This window comes from Dryas octopetala, chromosome 8 (assembly GCF_963921425.1).
Source record: "Dryas octopetala chromosome 8, drDryOcto1.1, whole genome shotgun sequence".
Taxonomy (NCBI): Eukaryota; Viridiplantae; Streptophyta; class Magnoliopsida; order Rosales; family Rosaceae; genus Dryas; species Dryas octopetala.
Genome location: NC_141373.1, coordinates 12,959,695 through 12,974,725, shown reverse-complemented (window position 1 = coordinate 12,974,725; position 15,031 = coordinate 12,959,695). Strand labels below are relative to the sequence as shown.

Below are 15,031 nucleotides of genomic sequence, written 5' to 3'. Positions count from 1 at the left end.
GGCTTATTACACTTCAAACTCAGAAATTAGAATTAAGCCTTATGGCTTATTACATTTCAAACTCATAAGTAATTGAAATCCAATTTACTTTCCCTTTGCTTTTGGATTTGAACTCTTCAAACTACAAGTGGCATCAATAGTATTACTTGCATATTCTACACAAAATAATTCATAGCAATTAGTAACTTAGTCCATGAAACTTACAAAACAAATATAAACTTACAAAGCAAACCAAGTAAAATTTAAGATAATAAACAAAACCTTACATGCTTCAACATTTCATAAAATTCAAGTTTTTCAAGACAAGGTTCATCTTCTAAATCCAAGTTAAAAAATAAATTGGGCTTAATGATATTTGGGCCCATTAAATTACAATTAATCGGTACGGGATGGGACCATCCTGATATTGAACATTCATGACCGATCCCATCCTGTTTGAGATCGGTACGGTACGAGATTGAAAAAAAAAAAAACGGGATGAGACCAAATAATACGGAATGGCACGAAACAGTATGGTTTCGGTATTTTCGATCTTAATGCCCACCCCTACCCCAAACTTCAAAAAGGGAAATGAAATAATGGGGTAAAAGTATGAGGGAGAAAACCAGTTTATTTGGGTCGTGTGACCCCAAAAACCCCACCCTGTCTCTGCCACTGCTACGTAACATGTCAATCAAACCGGAATGTGTTCAAACCCAAATGGGTACAAGAAGTCACCCTATAAATTTGAGTTTTTTCACTAGGTGATTCCGAACCCTAATGTGTACCATGTATGTCATATATGCTTGTTTATGTACATGTAACTGTACTAGCTAGCTATGTACCAAGAAAAAGAAGAAGCTTGTATGACATTTTCTTCGTATAAATGTAAGATAAGAAGCAATATATACTAATAATGATCAATGTGCAATTTTGCATTTCCATAACATTGAACGATTTGATGTTTTCGTTATTTACATTTACTCCGGCAAAATCGCCCTTCTTTTATCCTTCAATTACAGTTAGTACGAATCAAACTGAAATACAAGACAACAGTACTGCTAACATATATATTAGCTATATTATCAGCTTGTACAACAAGCACATAGAGAAAAAGAAAGAAAAAAAAATATATCGATCCATCCTTTTGAGATCGAATTACAATTAAGAACTCCTTCTTCGAAGAACAAGTAACCCATAATATGCATGTAATGTAGAATTATTTCAGGCTTTAATGCGCCTCAATGCAAGATATGCCAATAATCTATATGCAAAAAACATAAACAGCATGACACAAATGCTCACCACAGGCTTAATTTGCCCTCCAACATCTTGTTCAATAAACTTGCAGCTTGCTACATCGTCATGATGATGATGATGATGATGATGATGATGATGATGTTGATGTGATGAACAACCCAACAGAGACGAAATTTTCGCCCCTTCACCATACTGAACATTGATCAGAAGCTTATAACTGTAATATGTGGTAGAAACATACTTGATCCAAGCCAAACAAGACGGTACCTTATGCACGTAATATCCTCCAGTCAACACGAAAGCTAGCATTGTCACGGTTGCTATCGTGGAGGCTTGTTTGGCATCCATGATCGCTGCGCCTAAAGCAAGGCCGAGGCCTTGAGACACAAGCACGTATCCGAGCAGAACCAATAATGTCAAAAGAAAAGCAACCAAGTCGGGTTTCAATCCGGCCATCCAATACACCATGGAGAGAAAAATTGTGGGGAGAATGAGTTCCATGGGCAAGTCTCCCACCATTCGAGCCATGAAATAGGAAGAGAGAGTATACATACCGGACGCGCGTTCTTTAATCAAGATGGCGCGTTCTTGGGGAAAGGCGAAGACGGAGTTGAAAGATGGTAGGACTCCCCAAAAGATGGAGATGAAGAAGAGAAGGCCTAGACGATCCTGGACGTCTAGATAATCCGATTGCCACCACATTAGACCGGCTAGCAAAGCTCCGGCGACTACTTGGAAGACTCGGAGTGAGTTGAAGGATTCGTGTTTTCGTTCCTTGAGGCTTCTTTGTAGCAAAATGCTGAATTGGTTACACCAAGAAACCCCCATTCTGCTATAACTAGTTCTGCATTGTTGAGATGACTGGCTGTTGTCTTTGGTTGAGACATTGGCATTAGTACTAGTACTACTGTCCAAGCAATCAGCTTTTACCTTGGGAGCTAACAAGGTATTGTATGAGGAAACAAGGATTTCTTTTATGTTGGGCTTATCTCTTAATTCGCTTACACCATTGAGTTGGCAAACTCCTGCATGCATATATAGTACAACCAATATTACTTTGCATGGGTTAAACTAATATTGGACAAAATCCAGACTATAGAAAACGAAAAAATTACTTGATGAAATTGTACAAATAATGGACAAAATTTCACAATAGGTATATATGGGAAAAAATTAATTACAAGTCATAGCTAACTAACTTGTTATGCTATAGGGTTGAGATTGCAAAAACGACATTCAGATTATAATCTTGACTTTAATCTCTTTTGTGTTCTTTGAAACATGTTCTAGAACTGATCGAAGCTGTGGAACTTTCCTGTGGAAGTTTAATTCACTTCCAAGGTTAATTACTAGAAAGCTGAAGATGACATAATACATTAACTGGAGCATCACAAATATTATAGTAAAATAAATGAAATCTCTGGTTCCTTAATATGGTATAGTTTGTGTCATTTCATCCATCTATTTAATGATAATTAAATGAATAAACATATAGATTGTGTTAAGTTTTTATACCAATTAGGAATTGGAAAATAAAAAATGCACTCCAAACTTTTCCTCTCACATTCCTTGATATACTCATTACTCACACAAGAGGAGTGCAAGTGGTTATTTTGAAGTGTAAATAACATCTCATTTTTTAAAAAGAAACAACCTACAAAAGTAAATGGTTCAAATTATTATATCAATTCCGAAGATGAACTCACAATCTGATTTTTATTTTGTTTAAAATAAGCACATCGTTATAAGAGAAGTTTTTTATTATGTATACTACTTATGTCATCTTGGAAAGAGTACGTCTAGAATTTCGGGAAAAATATTTTCCAAAGAGGAATTAAGTTAGTCATTGGAGGCATAATGCTCTATCCAGTGGGGCTGTTTTGCATCCAAAAGCAAAGTAAACATAGTAAAGTTTCCTGTGGCCAAAAAAAAAAAAAAGATAGCAAAGTTTCCTGACGTTTAATTTATCACTTATTATACTTATTTTGCCCTCTTTCCATATGCAAGATAATCTAGCTAATATCTAAAGAGATTTTTTTTTTCTAATTAAATTCAACTAAAGAATAACCTTGCAATTTTGAAAAAGAAGATGCTGATCAAAACACATTGGTCCATTGAGTAGGATATTGGGGGAAAAAACTACTCAAATATTTAAAGATTTTAATTTTTTTTAAGAAAAAGGAAATGAATATGATTAAATGCAAAATGACTAAACAAATATTATTTGATTAATATAATTTAATGGTGTAAAACATCAAAGTGACATGTGCAAGCAAATAATAACAGACCCAAATAAGCTAGCTAGCAAATAAAGCTGACCGGTATTGGTGGTAAGGTGAGAGCCCACTCATGTTGGTGCTGCCACTAAATGAGAGGTCACCACCCACTCTCCAATTTCATTTCTTCGAGATATTTATATCAAATATTTTACCCTTTTTAAAACTTTTTCATCATTTTCAAACCAAAAAGGTTAGACTTGGTGATAAGAATGCTACCAATTAATTAACACGTGTTGCTCTTTCATATATCCTAAGTTTAAGATTTTTAGAAAAAAGGTTGGATGAGAATTTGAGGGACGAAAAAGGTACGTAAAGACAGTGACCAAGAAAAACACTTTCAAGTGTTGATCTGTGGCCAGATGAATGCACCTGAGGCCAATTGAAGTCAAACATTTGTAATGATGTTATAGGACGGAGTTACGTGTCCACTTTCTAAATACTAATTCAATAATTTTCAAAGGTAAAAGCTAGTCTATGCTGTTTTTTTTTGGTCAAAAAAAGCTAGTCTATGCTAGTCAATTATAAGTAAACTTCTCTTATCAAATAATTCTAATTTTGTACGTCATGTTATCAGACAATGACATATAGTATGTTACTATAATATTCTCAATCTCATATCCATCAAAATAAAAATTCAAGTTATAATACTACCTTCGTAACAAGAATTTCAAAATATGTATTCTGGAAAGATATATAATTTAGTTTAATCGAGAAAGAAGAGATTAGTCTATAAGGGTCTCTATTTTATTTTTTTAATCACACTTAACACTTGGGATTGTATTTGAACTTAAAACCTATCACTTTCTCATCCTAAGTCAATGTCACTTGAGCTAGACAAAACACTGTTCCGATCCGATACAGCCGAAAAAGAGCTAGATATAGTACCATAAACTTGAAAATCGATTGGCTGGTATATATCATCATGTTATTCTTGTTACCACTTTTTCTAAAGAGAAATGTGTGTGTGCCGTACGGCCAATAAATAGATAGATAAATATCCACCAATATATGCAAAGAGACAATGATGCGATGCTCCAACTTCCAAATGTTTATATACTTAACTAATTGATCGATGGTCTATATATGGTTTCTCACGCTATCAATGTCGTCAGCGACTTCTCAACCTCAATTTAGTCCACAATATCAATATCATGGTGTCTACGAGTAGATAAAAAGAAAAGTGGAGGGACAAGATACATCAAGCCCCTCCAAGTTTGTTTAATGCTCTAATTAATTGGGTATGTTCTGCCTTACACAAGAGTACTCAAAGGGATATAAAGAGTCCTAGCTTGCTGGTCAAAGAGCACTTGTTCTAATACACTTGTTTTGTGCATTATTTAATTGTAGAGTTAGTTGTGTGACAAACCCCACCCTTATTCTCTTTAAAGCACTAACAATTAATATAATAGCAACTTTAATAATTGCTTGCAAATTGATTAACAAATAAGTGATCGAAGAAGAGCGGAAAGGATTAGAGGTTCTAATTAAGATTACCCCAACTCGTCATATTAGTCGACCAATCAACCTAAAAAGTTTTAAGCCATTAAGGAAAGCGTATGAATCCTCTATTTATATTTTATGTGTACGTGGAATTGTTTAATTATATTTTTCTGATATAAATTGTAAATATTAGATCCTAAACTCAAAATGTTTAACTCAAAACTTTAAAACGACATTGTTTTGCACTTTTGTTCACAAGTCTATATAATGTCAACAGAGAAAACATAATTAGAGAGCTCTATTTTGTTAGATAATATCCTTCCATCACTTACTATACATCCTATGTCCTCAAACAACCTTAATAATACCTTAAAAAAAAAAAAAAAAAAAAACCTTTAATAATCTCTGTCTCTCTCAACAACCTTAATTTTAAGACTTTTGCACTATGAAAACAATAGTCGGATTTTTCTTTTGAGCAGAAAAATTTTCCTCCAGATGAAGAAACTTGCAATTTTATGAGCAACATAACATGTTACATGTCGCTACCATATAGGTCCACTTAATTGATTGGAACACCAATATATTTAGTTATATATGCATTCATTATTGAGTATTGTGATTGAGTAGTGGACGGTCCATATAGCCCATAAGATCATTGAATCCCTGTAGAAAAAAAGGATATGATATGATGAGCGATATATAGTGGGCTGGATCCACCGCCCATACTATATTATTTGTTGGCTGAATACACTGTCCATACTAAACATCTCTTTCTCAATGTTTTCTACTAAATAGGGAATATATTCGTGGTCAATAATCCATCAATTAATGGAGACCTTTGGAAATTAATTGTAAGTGCTGCTCCACACTAAAGGATAGCCTAAGCCCCACATTCTGAAATCACTTATATATATATTGATAGTCTATTTCCTACACTAGAGTGGATCGTACGTACCTTGCACGAATTGTCGTGGACTCATAATCATGCTAGTGCTAACTTATAAAGTGGATCGGAGGACACATATATCCATCTTATCCTATCATCATGCTCTACATAAATATATATACATACATACATATGTACTAGAGAGCTTCTATCCCTTAAATAAGAACACCTAATTGGGTCAACTACCCTTTTTTTTTTTTTTAAATCTCTATTCAAAAATCATATATCACTGAAAAAAAAAAATCTAGACAAATCAAAAACTATTTAACTAATTAATGAAAACTATGTAAATTATATTCTTTTCTTTTGTTTTTGTCAAGAGACTCATTTTTTTTTATATGTATCTTGAGGTTAATATATGCACATTCGTGAATGCTTTTAATATATTATATGTTTCTTCTCATTATGTATCTCTGTCCACCTATGCTTTCAATAGTTCTTTTCATTTTACATTCCATGACTCATAATCTATCTTATTATTATACACAAGGTACATGTCTATATTAGCTGCGACGATGCATGTCTATAATTAACTTAACCTAAATTCCAAAGTGGGCGGTGAACGTTGAATAAGGGAAGAATATTATAGAATATTTTTTCAAGCACTACTCAAAAGCTAGTCAAAGCATTAAGTATGTGGTTTTAAGTTTTTTAAATAAGAAAAAAATATCAAAAGATGAGAGAGAAAGAGTGCATGAGTCAATACTCAATTTAGAAGGATCCTCTATTTAAGGAAAAGAGACACGTGAAGAGCACCAAAATATAATTGATTCAACCATAGATCTATTTTATTAAAAAAAGTTAATAAAGCTCCTAAATTTCTATACTAAATTAATATTTTACTTATTGGAAATTAGTGAGCTTCAATATAGACCCAAATATATATCAATCCATAAAAATTTCTACCTCATTTAAGATTCAAATTTAATATATATATAAATTGAGGACAGTCCTCATAACATAGCCAATATGTCACTATTAATTAAAACTTTTTTATAAAAAAAAAAAAAAAATTAGATTTACAATAAAAAACCTCTTATTTCAAAAGTTTACCTTGTCCTCCTCTTCCTCTTCTATTTCTCGCACAGATCTTATTTCTCCAACCAGCTAGTGATTCATATGAGTGCATAATGACAACATATTTGGTGTCAGCTGAATGCTGCTGGAGCATTTAGAGAGGGGTAGTTTATAGTGCGGGTGCCTGATCATATCGATTCAGACATAATGTGACGTACACGCATATCACTTAACATCATGATGATCATTGATCAGCTATACTGTGATCAAACAATATGATCATGATATTCACTCTTTTATAAATAAAAAAATAGAAAAGAAAAACCTAGAACTCCTTGCCTTTAACACAGTCTCGCTTTATCTAAAAAATAAAACTTAATAACCCATCTCACTTGAAAAATAATACCATCATAAAAGAACAATACTTGGGTCACCCCTTAGGGGGTACCTCAAGGTCACCTCATCCCTTCAAATTCTGATTTCGGTAATGCATGTCGACGCATAATCGGAACCGTTCACTTTTTAAATAATCTATTATAGATCTTCTCCACAAAAAATTAACTCAATCGAAAATCGTTTGGTTATATAACTGTTGTTGATTAAATAAAAAAAATCAACGGTTTGGTAAAAAAATCACTCTTTAATTGAAAATCATCTATTTTTTCTATTTAATTGACAATAATTATATAATCAAACGATTTTCGATTGATTTGATTTTTTACAGAGATGATCTTTAATATGTTATCTAAAAAGTGAACGGTTCCGATTATAAGCTGACATTGTCGAAATCAGAATTTGGAAAGATGGGGTGACCTTGAGGTACCCCCAAGGGGTGACCCAAGTATTGTTCATCATAAAATACTGATCAATAATGACCACCCCTACCAACTTAACAGAAGGGCATATATATGCACCATTGCACAATTGCCGCTCTATATATGCTCTCTATATATATATATTGCTAAATTTTTCTTTTCTTTAGTTAACTTTTAAATAACAAAAAGCTCAAGTATATAGATTACGAGAGACGTCAAAATCAGTACATTAAGGATCATTATATATATATATATATATATATATGCGAAAGTCACCCTAGCTTATATTTTCTGTAATGCATAATTAATACAGGATGTGAGACAACTCTAACTTATAAGGGTTGTGAGATGACGTACTCTAACTTACTCAGTATTCAGCACATTAGAGAATTCTAACTAGCTAGCTACGACTGGTGGTAGAATTATAATGAATGCACTATCGATAGGACACAGACTCAACACTCCCGACCCATGATATATATATATATATATATATAATAGTTATATATACATGTATGGAGAAGTAATAGCTACCAAGGGTGTGCCACATATGGTGTATAGTAGTATTATGGGTCATCCATCACCTTAGTCCTAACGAGGACCACCTGCGCGCCTATCAGCCTCTATATATATATATCCACTTCTTTTTGTGTCCAAACTATTCTCATTCTCACTAACTTTACAAAAAAAATAATACCTAATTTGTCAAACCATTCATCGACATCCGTCCTTACTAGAATTAAACTCTCTAAGTATACCTATCGAGCTAGCTAGAGTAGTTCAAAATAGCAGAATTTGGAATCTAAGTTGTCACCCAAATTGATTAATTAAAGTTTCGTTGATTTTGAACTAGAGATCGACCTTTTATGATACTAGTAGAAGAATAGTTAGTTGTTTAAAGGTTTGGTTAATCAATTACTTAATTAAAGATCGAAAACAAAACAAAATTTGCTTGTCCGAGTAAATCCAAATGAAACCGACTCAAAAAAAAAAAAAAAAAGTGCATGATGATGAAAAGGTTACGTACCATTAGCGAGATCAAGCAGAAAGTCCGCAGGGTTCATAGGAAAAGATGGCGAGAACCCAACCGATCGAAAGTAGCTCATGGCCTCACTCCCCTTCCCAAAATACAAGCTCCGACCGTCGCTCAAAACCAGCACCGAGTCGAACATCTGGAACACTCGGCTCGACGGCTGGTGCATCGACGTCACGATGCTCTTCCCCTTCTGAGCCAGCGACCCCAGCGTGGTCACCAACCGGTGCGCCGCGGTCGAGTCCAACCCTGAGGTTGGCTCGTCCAGAATCAGCAGGCTTGGGTTGATCAGCATCTCGTGAGCTATACTCACACGCTTCCTCTCCCCGCCTGACACCCCGCGTACGAAGCTGTTGCCTATGATGGTGTTCTCGCATTTTTGTAGGCCCAGCTCCGAGATCACCGACTCGGCCACGGAGAGTTTCTCCTTGGCCGAGAGGCTTCGGGGCAGGCGGAGGAGGGAGCAGAACACAAGAGTCTCGCGGACTGTGAGGTGTGGGTAGAGCACATCGTCCTGGGCAACGAAGCCCGTCCGTCTCAGCACGGATTTGCTGAGCTTTCGGCCGTTGGCCATGACGGCTCCACTAAAGCCATCATGGCCATTACGGTGAAGCCTTCCAGCAAGTGCGTTGAGGAGGGTTGATTTCCCGCTCCCGGACGGACCGAGGACGGCTAGGATTTCTCCCGGGGACACCTTGCCCGTGATTCCGTGCAGGATCGTTCGTTCTTGATGAGCGGATGATGCTGTAGTGCTGTCATGACTACGGCGTCGTTTTAAACAGTTGCCAGCTTTGTGTTTGTTCTCCATCTTTACTCGGTAAGACACGTCCACGAACTGCATATATTATTAGAGTTAATTAATTTCCAAATGGTCAACTGAGTCAATAACGGAGTAAGGAGGCCGATTGACTTGAACGACTTATTAAAAAATATAGGTGATCTGATTTGATAGGCTAACTGCCTTGTGTGTAGGCACGGAGAGTAGTATTGCAGTTCAATCGAAATATTACTAAACTAATAGTTAATTGTCATTAGCATGCGTAATTAGACGCCGGAATAATAATTAATTATACATATATGATATCTATACGTACCTTGAGAGTAATAGGATAACAAGAAGACATTAAAGAAGGCAAGTCACGCTGAGTCGAGGAGTCTCCATTGAGAGTTTCTCCACCAGCACCGAACTCTGCCGCCATTAACTATAAGCTATGTTTCCTAGCTCCTAGAGAGAGAAATATAGTAAGAGAAGGAGAGAGAGTGTGTGTGTTGGGTTTGAGGGGTTGATGAAGAGAGAAAAGAAAAGGGTTGAAGGAGAAGGGGTATTTATATTGAGCAAAGGGGGTTGGGGGTGCATGCCACGTCAAAGTAAAATGCCTACAGCAAAAGTGGTACGTGGCAAAGCCATGCACCAGTTGGCAGCTTTTGGGGAACGATTCATGGGAAGTGCTAGTTAGCTAGCTGTCCCCTCCGGCCCAAATATCTTTTTCTAGCTCTTTGATTCTTTTTCCATATATCTTACTTAACTACGTAAGAGAGAGGTAGAAATAAAGAGATGCATGGAATTAAGATCAGGAAGGGAAATGGGAGAGCAATTACTCATGCTTATTTTTATTCATTCTCATACCTCAAAAAGTGGATTTGGAAGGAAGAAAGTAAGAGCTTTGGAATGAGAGAGAGAGAGAGAGAGAGAGAGAGAGAGAGAGAGAGAGAGAGAGAGAGAGAGAGAGAGAGAGAGAGAGAGAGAGTGGAGCATTTACTACAGGGCATGCCTTTCATTAACTACATATCTTCATCAGATACAGATGGCTATAGATTCGCAAACAAGTCATGCCACAACCATGCACATTAATTGATACATACATGCCATTATACAATCATATATATATATATATCTGTAGGTTTAAAGTCAATGGGTGATGTTTTCCCATGCAAGATAGTCTCAACATAAAATGTTTATCTTGTCGATCTGCATTTTATAAATTAATGATCTGGATGACCAGGGATGAATCCAAAAACTTCTTTTAGTGGGCCGACTTCAAACAATAAATAAGATGAAAAAATTCAACAAAATAGCAAACACAGAGTTAAGGTTTTAAAACACTAGATAATCTTTCGAAAATATAAATTGACACATAAATGAGGGTAAACTGTTAAAAAGAAAGGGTAGAACTATAGGGTACGGTTGAGACGGCGAGGAGCTACGAAATGGGTGTAGTAACACAATTGAACTATAGGGTACGGATGTAATATTCTATCTTAAGTTTTTTGGGGACACAATGGTTGTCTAACATATATAGTATTAGAGATTTATTTGCATAAGGTACGTCTTAGGTTCGAATTCTACCTCCCCCAATTTTGCTTAAGAGAAGGTGTTCGTTTGATATACATTGTTAATTCATTCACTGACATTTTAAACTTTTGAGGCACAAGGCAAAAGAAAAAAAAAAACATAATATTTGAGCTTATTTATTTGAGTGGTATTGTGGGCTATATATTAAAAATATGAAATCTTGTTCTTCAAAATTGATGATGAGTGTGGACAGATTCATCCATGTGTATGACAAGTTCAAGTAAAAATCAACATAATCAATAATATAGATTCATAATATATATTTGACAATATAAGTATTTTATGTTGACAAACTATTTAACAAAAAATATTTCATGAAAATGTGGATTTTAGATCCTCATCCTAATTTTCTTTTCTATAATTATATTTCCAGTATAAATTCTAAATAATTAAAATTTTACTACTTATGAAGTTTAAAAAGCATTATTTTGAATGTAGAATCAATAGAAAAAAAAACTTGGTAGAGAATCCTATTCCTCAAAATGCATGGTAGCTAGGTATTAATTAACACCATGGACACCAAATAGAGCTACGCAACTACACACCAAAGAGCTACGCAACTACACACCAAAAAGCACACCGGATAACCAGGATATATAGAGGGCTTTCGGGCGGTGCCTTTTACTCTTTTAGGAGAGAGAGAGAGAGAGAGAGAGAGAGAGAGAGAGAGAGAGAGAGAGAGAGAGAGAGAGAGAGAGAGAGAGACGTCATGGTCTCACCATCTTCTTCTTCACCGCACTACACGTACTGCTGCTTAGACTTTCACTTGCTTTCCCCTCTCAGTGGGTGTGGGGCCCCCCTGTGGGGGGGACACCAACGAGCTTTGGTAATGGACACGTGTCGACCAAGCTAGCCCTTAGTGGCACGTGATGCCCACTCACTTTTTCAAACTTAGCTTATGCCTTCTCAGAGACCAAATCAAAATCCCCCACTAAGTTTTGTTTTTAGTAGGTCACCAAGATTTGGTACAATATATGCAAGTATGGAGCTGGATTTGTTCGCTTGCTATTGGACCGCATCATCCAAAAACTCTTCAATGGCCTTCCGGGCTGCAAGTTTAGGACACCATTTTTTTTTTTTTTCCTTTTGATACTTTATCCGCTTAAATTTTAGGGCATATTTTACTGCATTACTAACAAAAAAATTGTACCAATTTATCATCTTAATTTAAAATTTTTTACAATGTCAAACTTCAGACATATTCCATAACACTTATTGTTAAAAATAATTACGTGTTGTACCACATAATTAACCCACTTTCAAGGGTTTTTTGGGATTTTAATGTCAAATAGGAAGTGTATTCGAAAGATTTTTATTGTATTTGGGAGTATTAGAAGTGCAATAGTTATAGAGTGCTACTATTTGCACATCCTTTTTTTTCTTTTTGCACACCCCAAAAATTTAATTTGTGAAATAACAAAAATCACCCAAAACCTCATCCCTCTATCTCTCATTCCTTCCTCCTTTTCCTCGTCACAGCACCCCACCCCCGTGAGTAACCACCCGCCAACCACCCCAGCTTCGGCCCGTTGACCACCCCAGCCCCGGCCCGCCCCACTCTTTCTCCTTCCCTCTTACCCCGCCGACCACCGCACCCCCATCCCCTAAGCTTTTCTCTCTCCCCGAAACCCAACCCCAACCCCTCACTTTTTCTCTCTACAAATCTCAGTCAGGCAGATTCACCGGCGAACCAGGCGGCGATAACCCAGCCAAAAGACCCCTCTCTTTTCCCCTACTCCCCAACCCAGCCTCCACCGTCAGCCAGCACGCAATTTCATGCGCACACAGCCATCCCGACACCACCACTCCCTCCTCCGGCCACCACTAGCCACCCCACCGGTCGGAAAATACTCCCCAGATGCCGGCCATCACTCTCCAGAACACCTCTTACCGCCTAGCCATCCACACCCACAGGAAAGCTCAAGCCCAGTCCAACCTGCAATTTTTTTTTTAAGTTGATGTTCGGAGGGGAGGGGAGAGAGAGAGAGAGAGAGAGAGAGAGAGAGAGAGAGAGAGAGAGAGAGAGAGGAGGGGCTGGCTGGCTGGGTGGGTGGGGTGAAGGGAAGGGGAGGGCTGCCTGGGAGGTGGTCGGGGGAGGGAGGGGGAGGGCTGGGTGTGTTTTTTCTTTTTTCTTTTTTGAAATAGATAAAATTGGGATATTATAGTAATTGAGAGGGGTGTGTGTGTGAGAAAATTTAATTATGAGCAGAGTGTGGGGTGTGAAGTGAGAAAAAATAAAAAAAAAAGGGTGTACAAAAAGAAAAAAAAGGGTGTGCAAATAGCAGCACTCTAGTTATAAGGACGATTTGCTTCTTTTACATACAACCTCTTTTTTACGATTAAAATCTTTCAAATGCACTTCCAATTAGACATCTAAAGACAAAAAAAAAACTCCTTAAAAAAGGGTCATGTACAACGCACGTGTTTATTTAAATTATTAAAAGTTTTTGTAAAATATATCATTTATTTGTCTACGTGGCATCATGAATCTATGTGTCTATTTTTAAGAAGTTAATTCACGTTAGTTGTGCACTACATCATTATCGTGTCATCATTTAATAGAGGATTTAACGGATGTATGTAATTGCCAAAAAAAATGAATATGAGATATGAGATTGTTGAAAATTGAATTGAGGATACCAACTTACAATATAAAGTATACTTAAGGTACTAAAATGTAGTTTACCCATAAATGATTTACAAATTTAAGGTCTATTTGTTTACGGGTCTTTTATTTTTTTTTTGGTATGAAAAAAGTTTCACCAAAGAAGCCCAAACAAGGGCCCAAGAACAAAAGCAAAGAGAAGGCCAAAACAATAAAATTTCATAAAAAAGAATAACATAAAGAGCAGTCTATGTACAACCTCCGTCTTAGTAGTGAAGCAGCGCAGTCCACTGACTTGTTCGCTTCACGGCGGATTCAGTTCCATCGGATATGAATTCTTTTGTGTTTTTTAAGGAGTTAAGATGTATCACAAAATCCAGTTAAATCAGGAAGGGGTTCTCAGAGCTCCATCCAATTTCCTATTAGCAAGGTTGATGCGGCCCAACCACTTTATTTAATGAATTGCGGTCCAGTAAGTACCACTTATGCAAATCATATAAACTCAAATGTAATTCTAGGAAATTACATTAACTACCATCATTATATAACACGATTATACTCTAATGGGTAAACTGCAATTTTTTTCCATTTGTTTTGACCCAAAATTGTTTTGTATTCCTATAGTTTGAAAATAGCCAATTGATTCCTTATAATTTAAATAGTTAATAATATTAGGACAAATTTTAATTTTTTTTCTCAAATTTGATTCAAATTATAACTAAAAACTTGTCTAAACTCATAAATTTCACATACTTTCACCCAAGAAAGGCTAAAAATCATACACGAAGCCTTGAATTTGATTTTCAAATAAGAAATCAAAGAAATCTCAATTTTGGAACTCAAAACATAAACAAAAAAACAAAAAACAAAAAAAAAAAAAGGAAATTTGTGAGCTTGATTTCTCTATCAAATAAACAAAAAAAATAAAAAATTCAAATTAATTTTAGATAGCCCAAAAATTTTGTGAGCCTCTAAACAACGACTACTTTTGTTTTGTATATGGCTTGAGTCAAAAATACGCAGTTGAAGTCAATACACTCGTGTGGCAGTCATCGATATAATTCAGTAATCACAATTAGACTTTAGTTCATTAGTTTTTTTTTATTTTAGGGCCTAAGGTTTACTCATTTACTTTTAGAAGATTTGGTTTTGGTTTTAGGAAATGATATTCCAAGTAAATAAAAAAAAAAAGAAAAAAAAGAGATATGATTCAATTTTGATATTTAAGTTTAGAGCAAATTACAATTTAGTACCTCAACTTTATATGTTGTTTCAATTTAGTACCCCAACTTTGAAACCTTGCA

The 15,031-nt window shown here is 35.7% G+C and overlaps 1 protein-coding gene across 1 annotated transcript; it reads right to left on the bottom strand.

Annotated features, from left to right (window-relative positions):
- Nucleotides 1–1,203: 1,203 nt before the first annotated feature.
- ABCG25 (ATP-binding cassette family G25) lies at nucleotides 1,204–9,968 on the bottom strand. The gene is made up of 3 exons (XM_086253119.1): nucleotides 9,864–9,968; nucleotides 8,764–9,604; nucleotides 1,204–2,264 (listed from the first exon to the last, which is right to left on the bottom strand). The coding sequence occupies exons 1-3, from the start codon at nucleotides 9,966–9,968 to the stop codon at nucleotides 1,204–1,206; spliced, it is 2,007 nt and encodes a 668-aa protein (XP_086109245.1).
- Nucleotides 9,969–15,031: the final 5,063 nt, after the last annotated feature.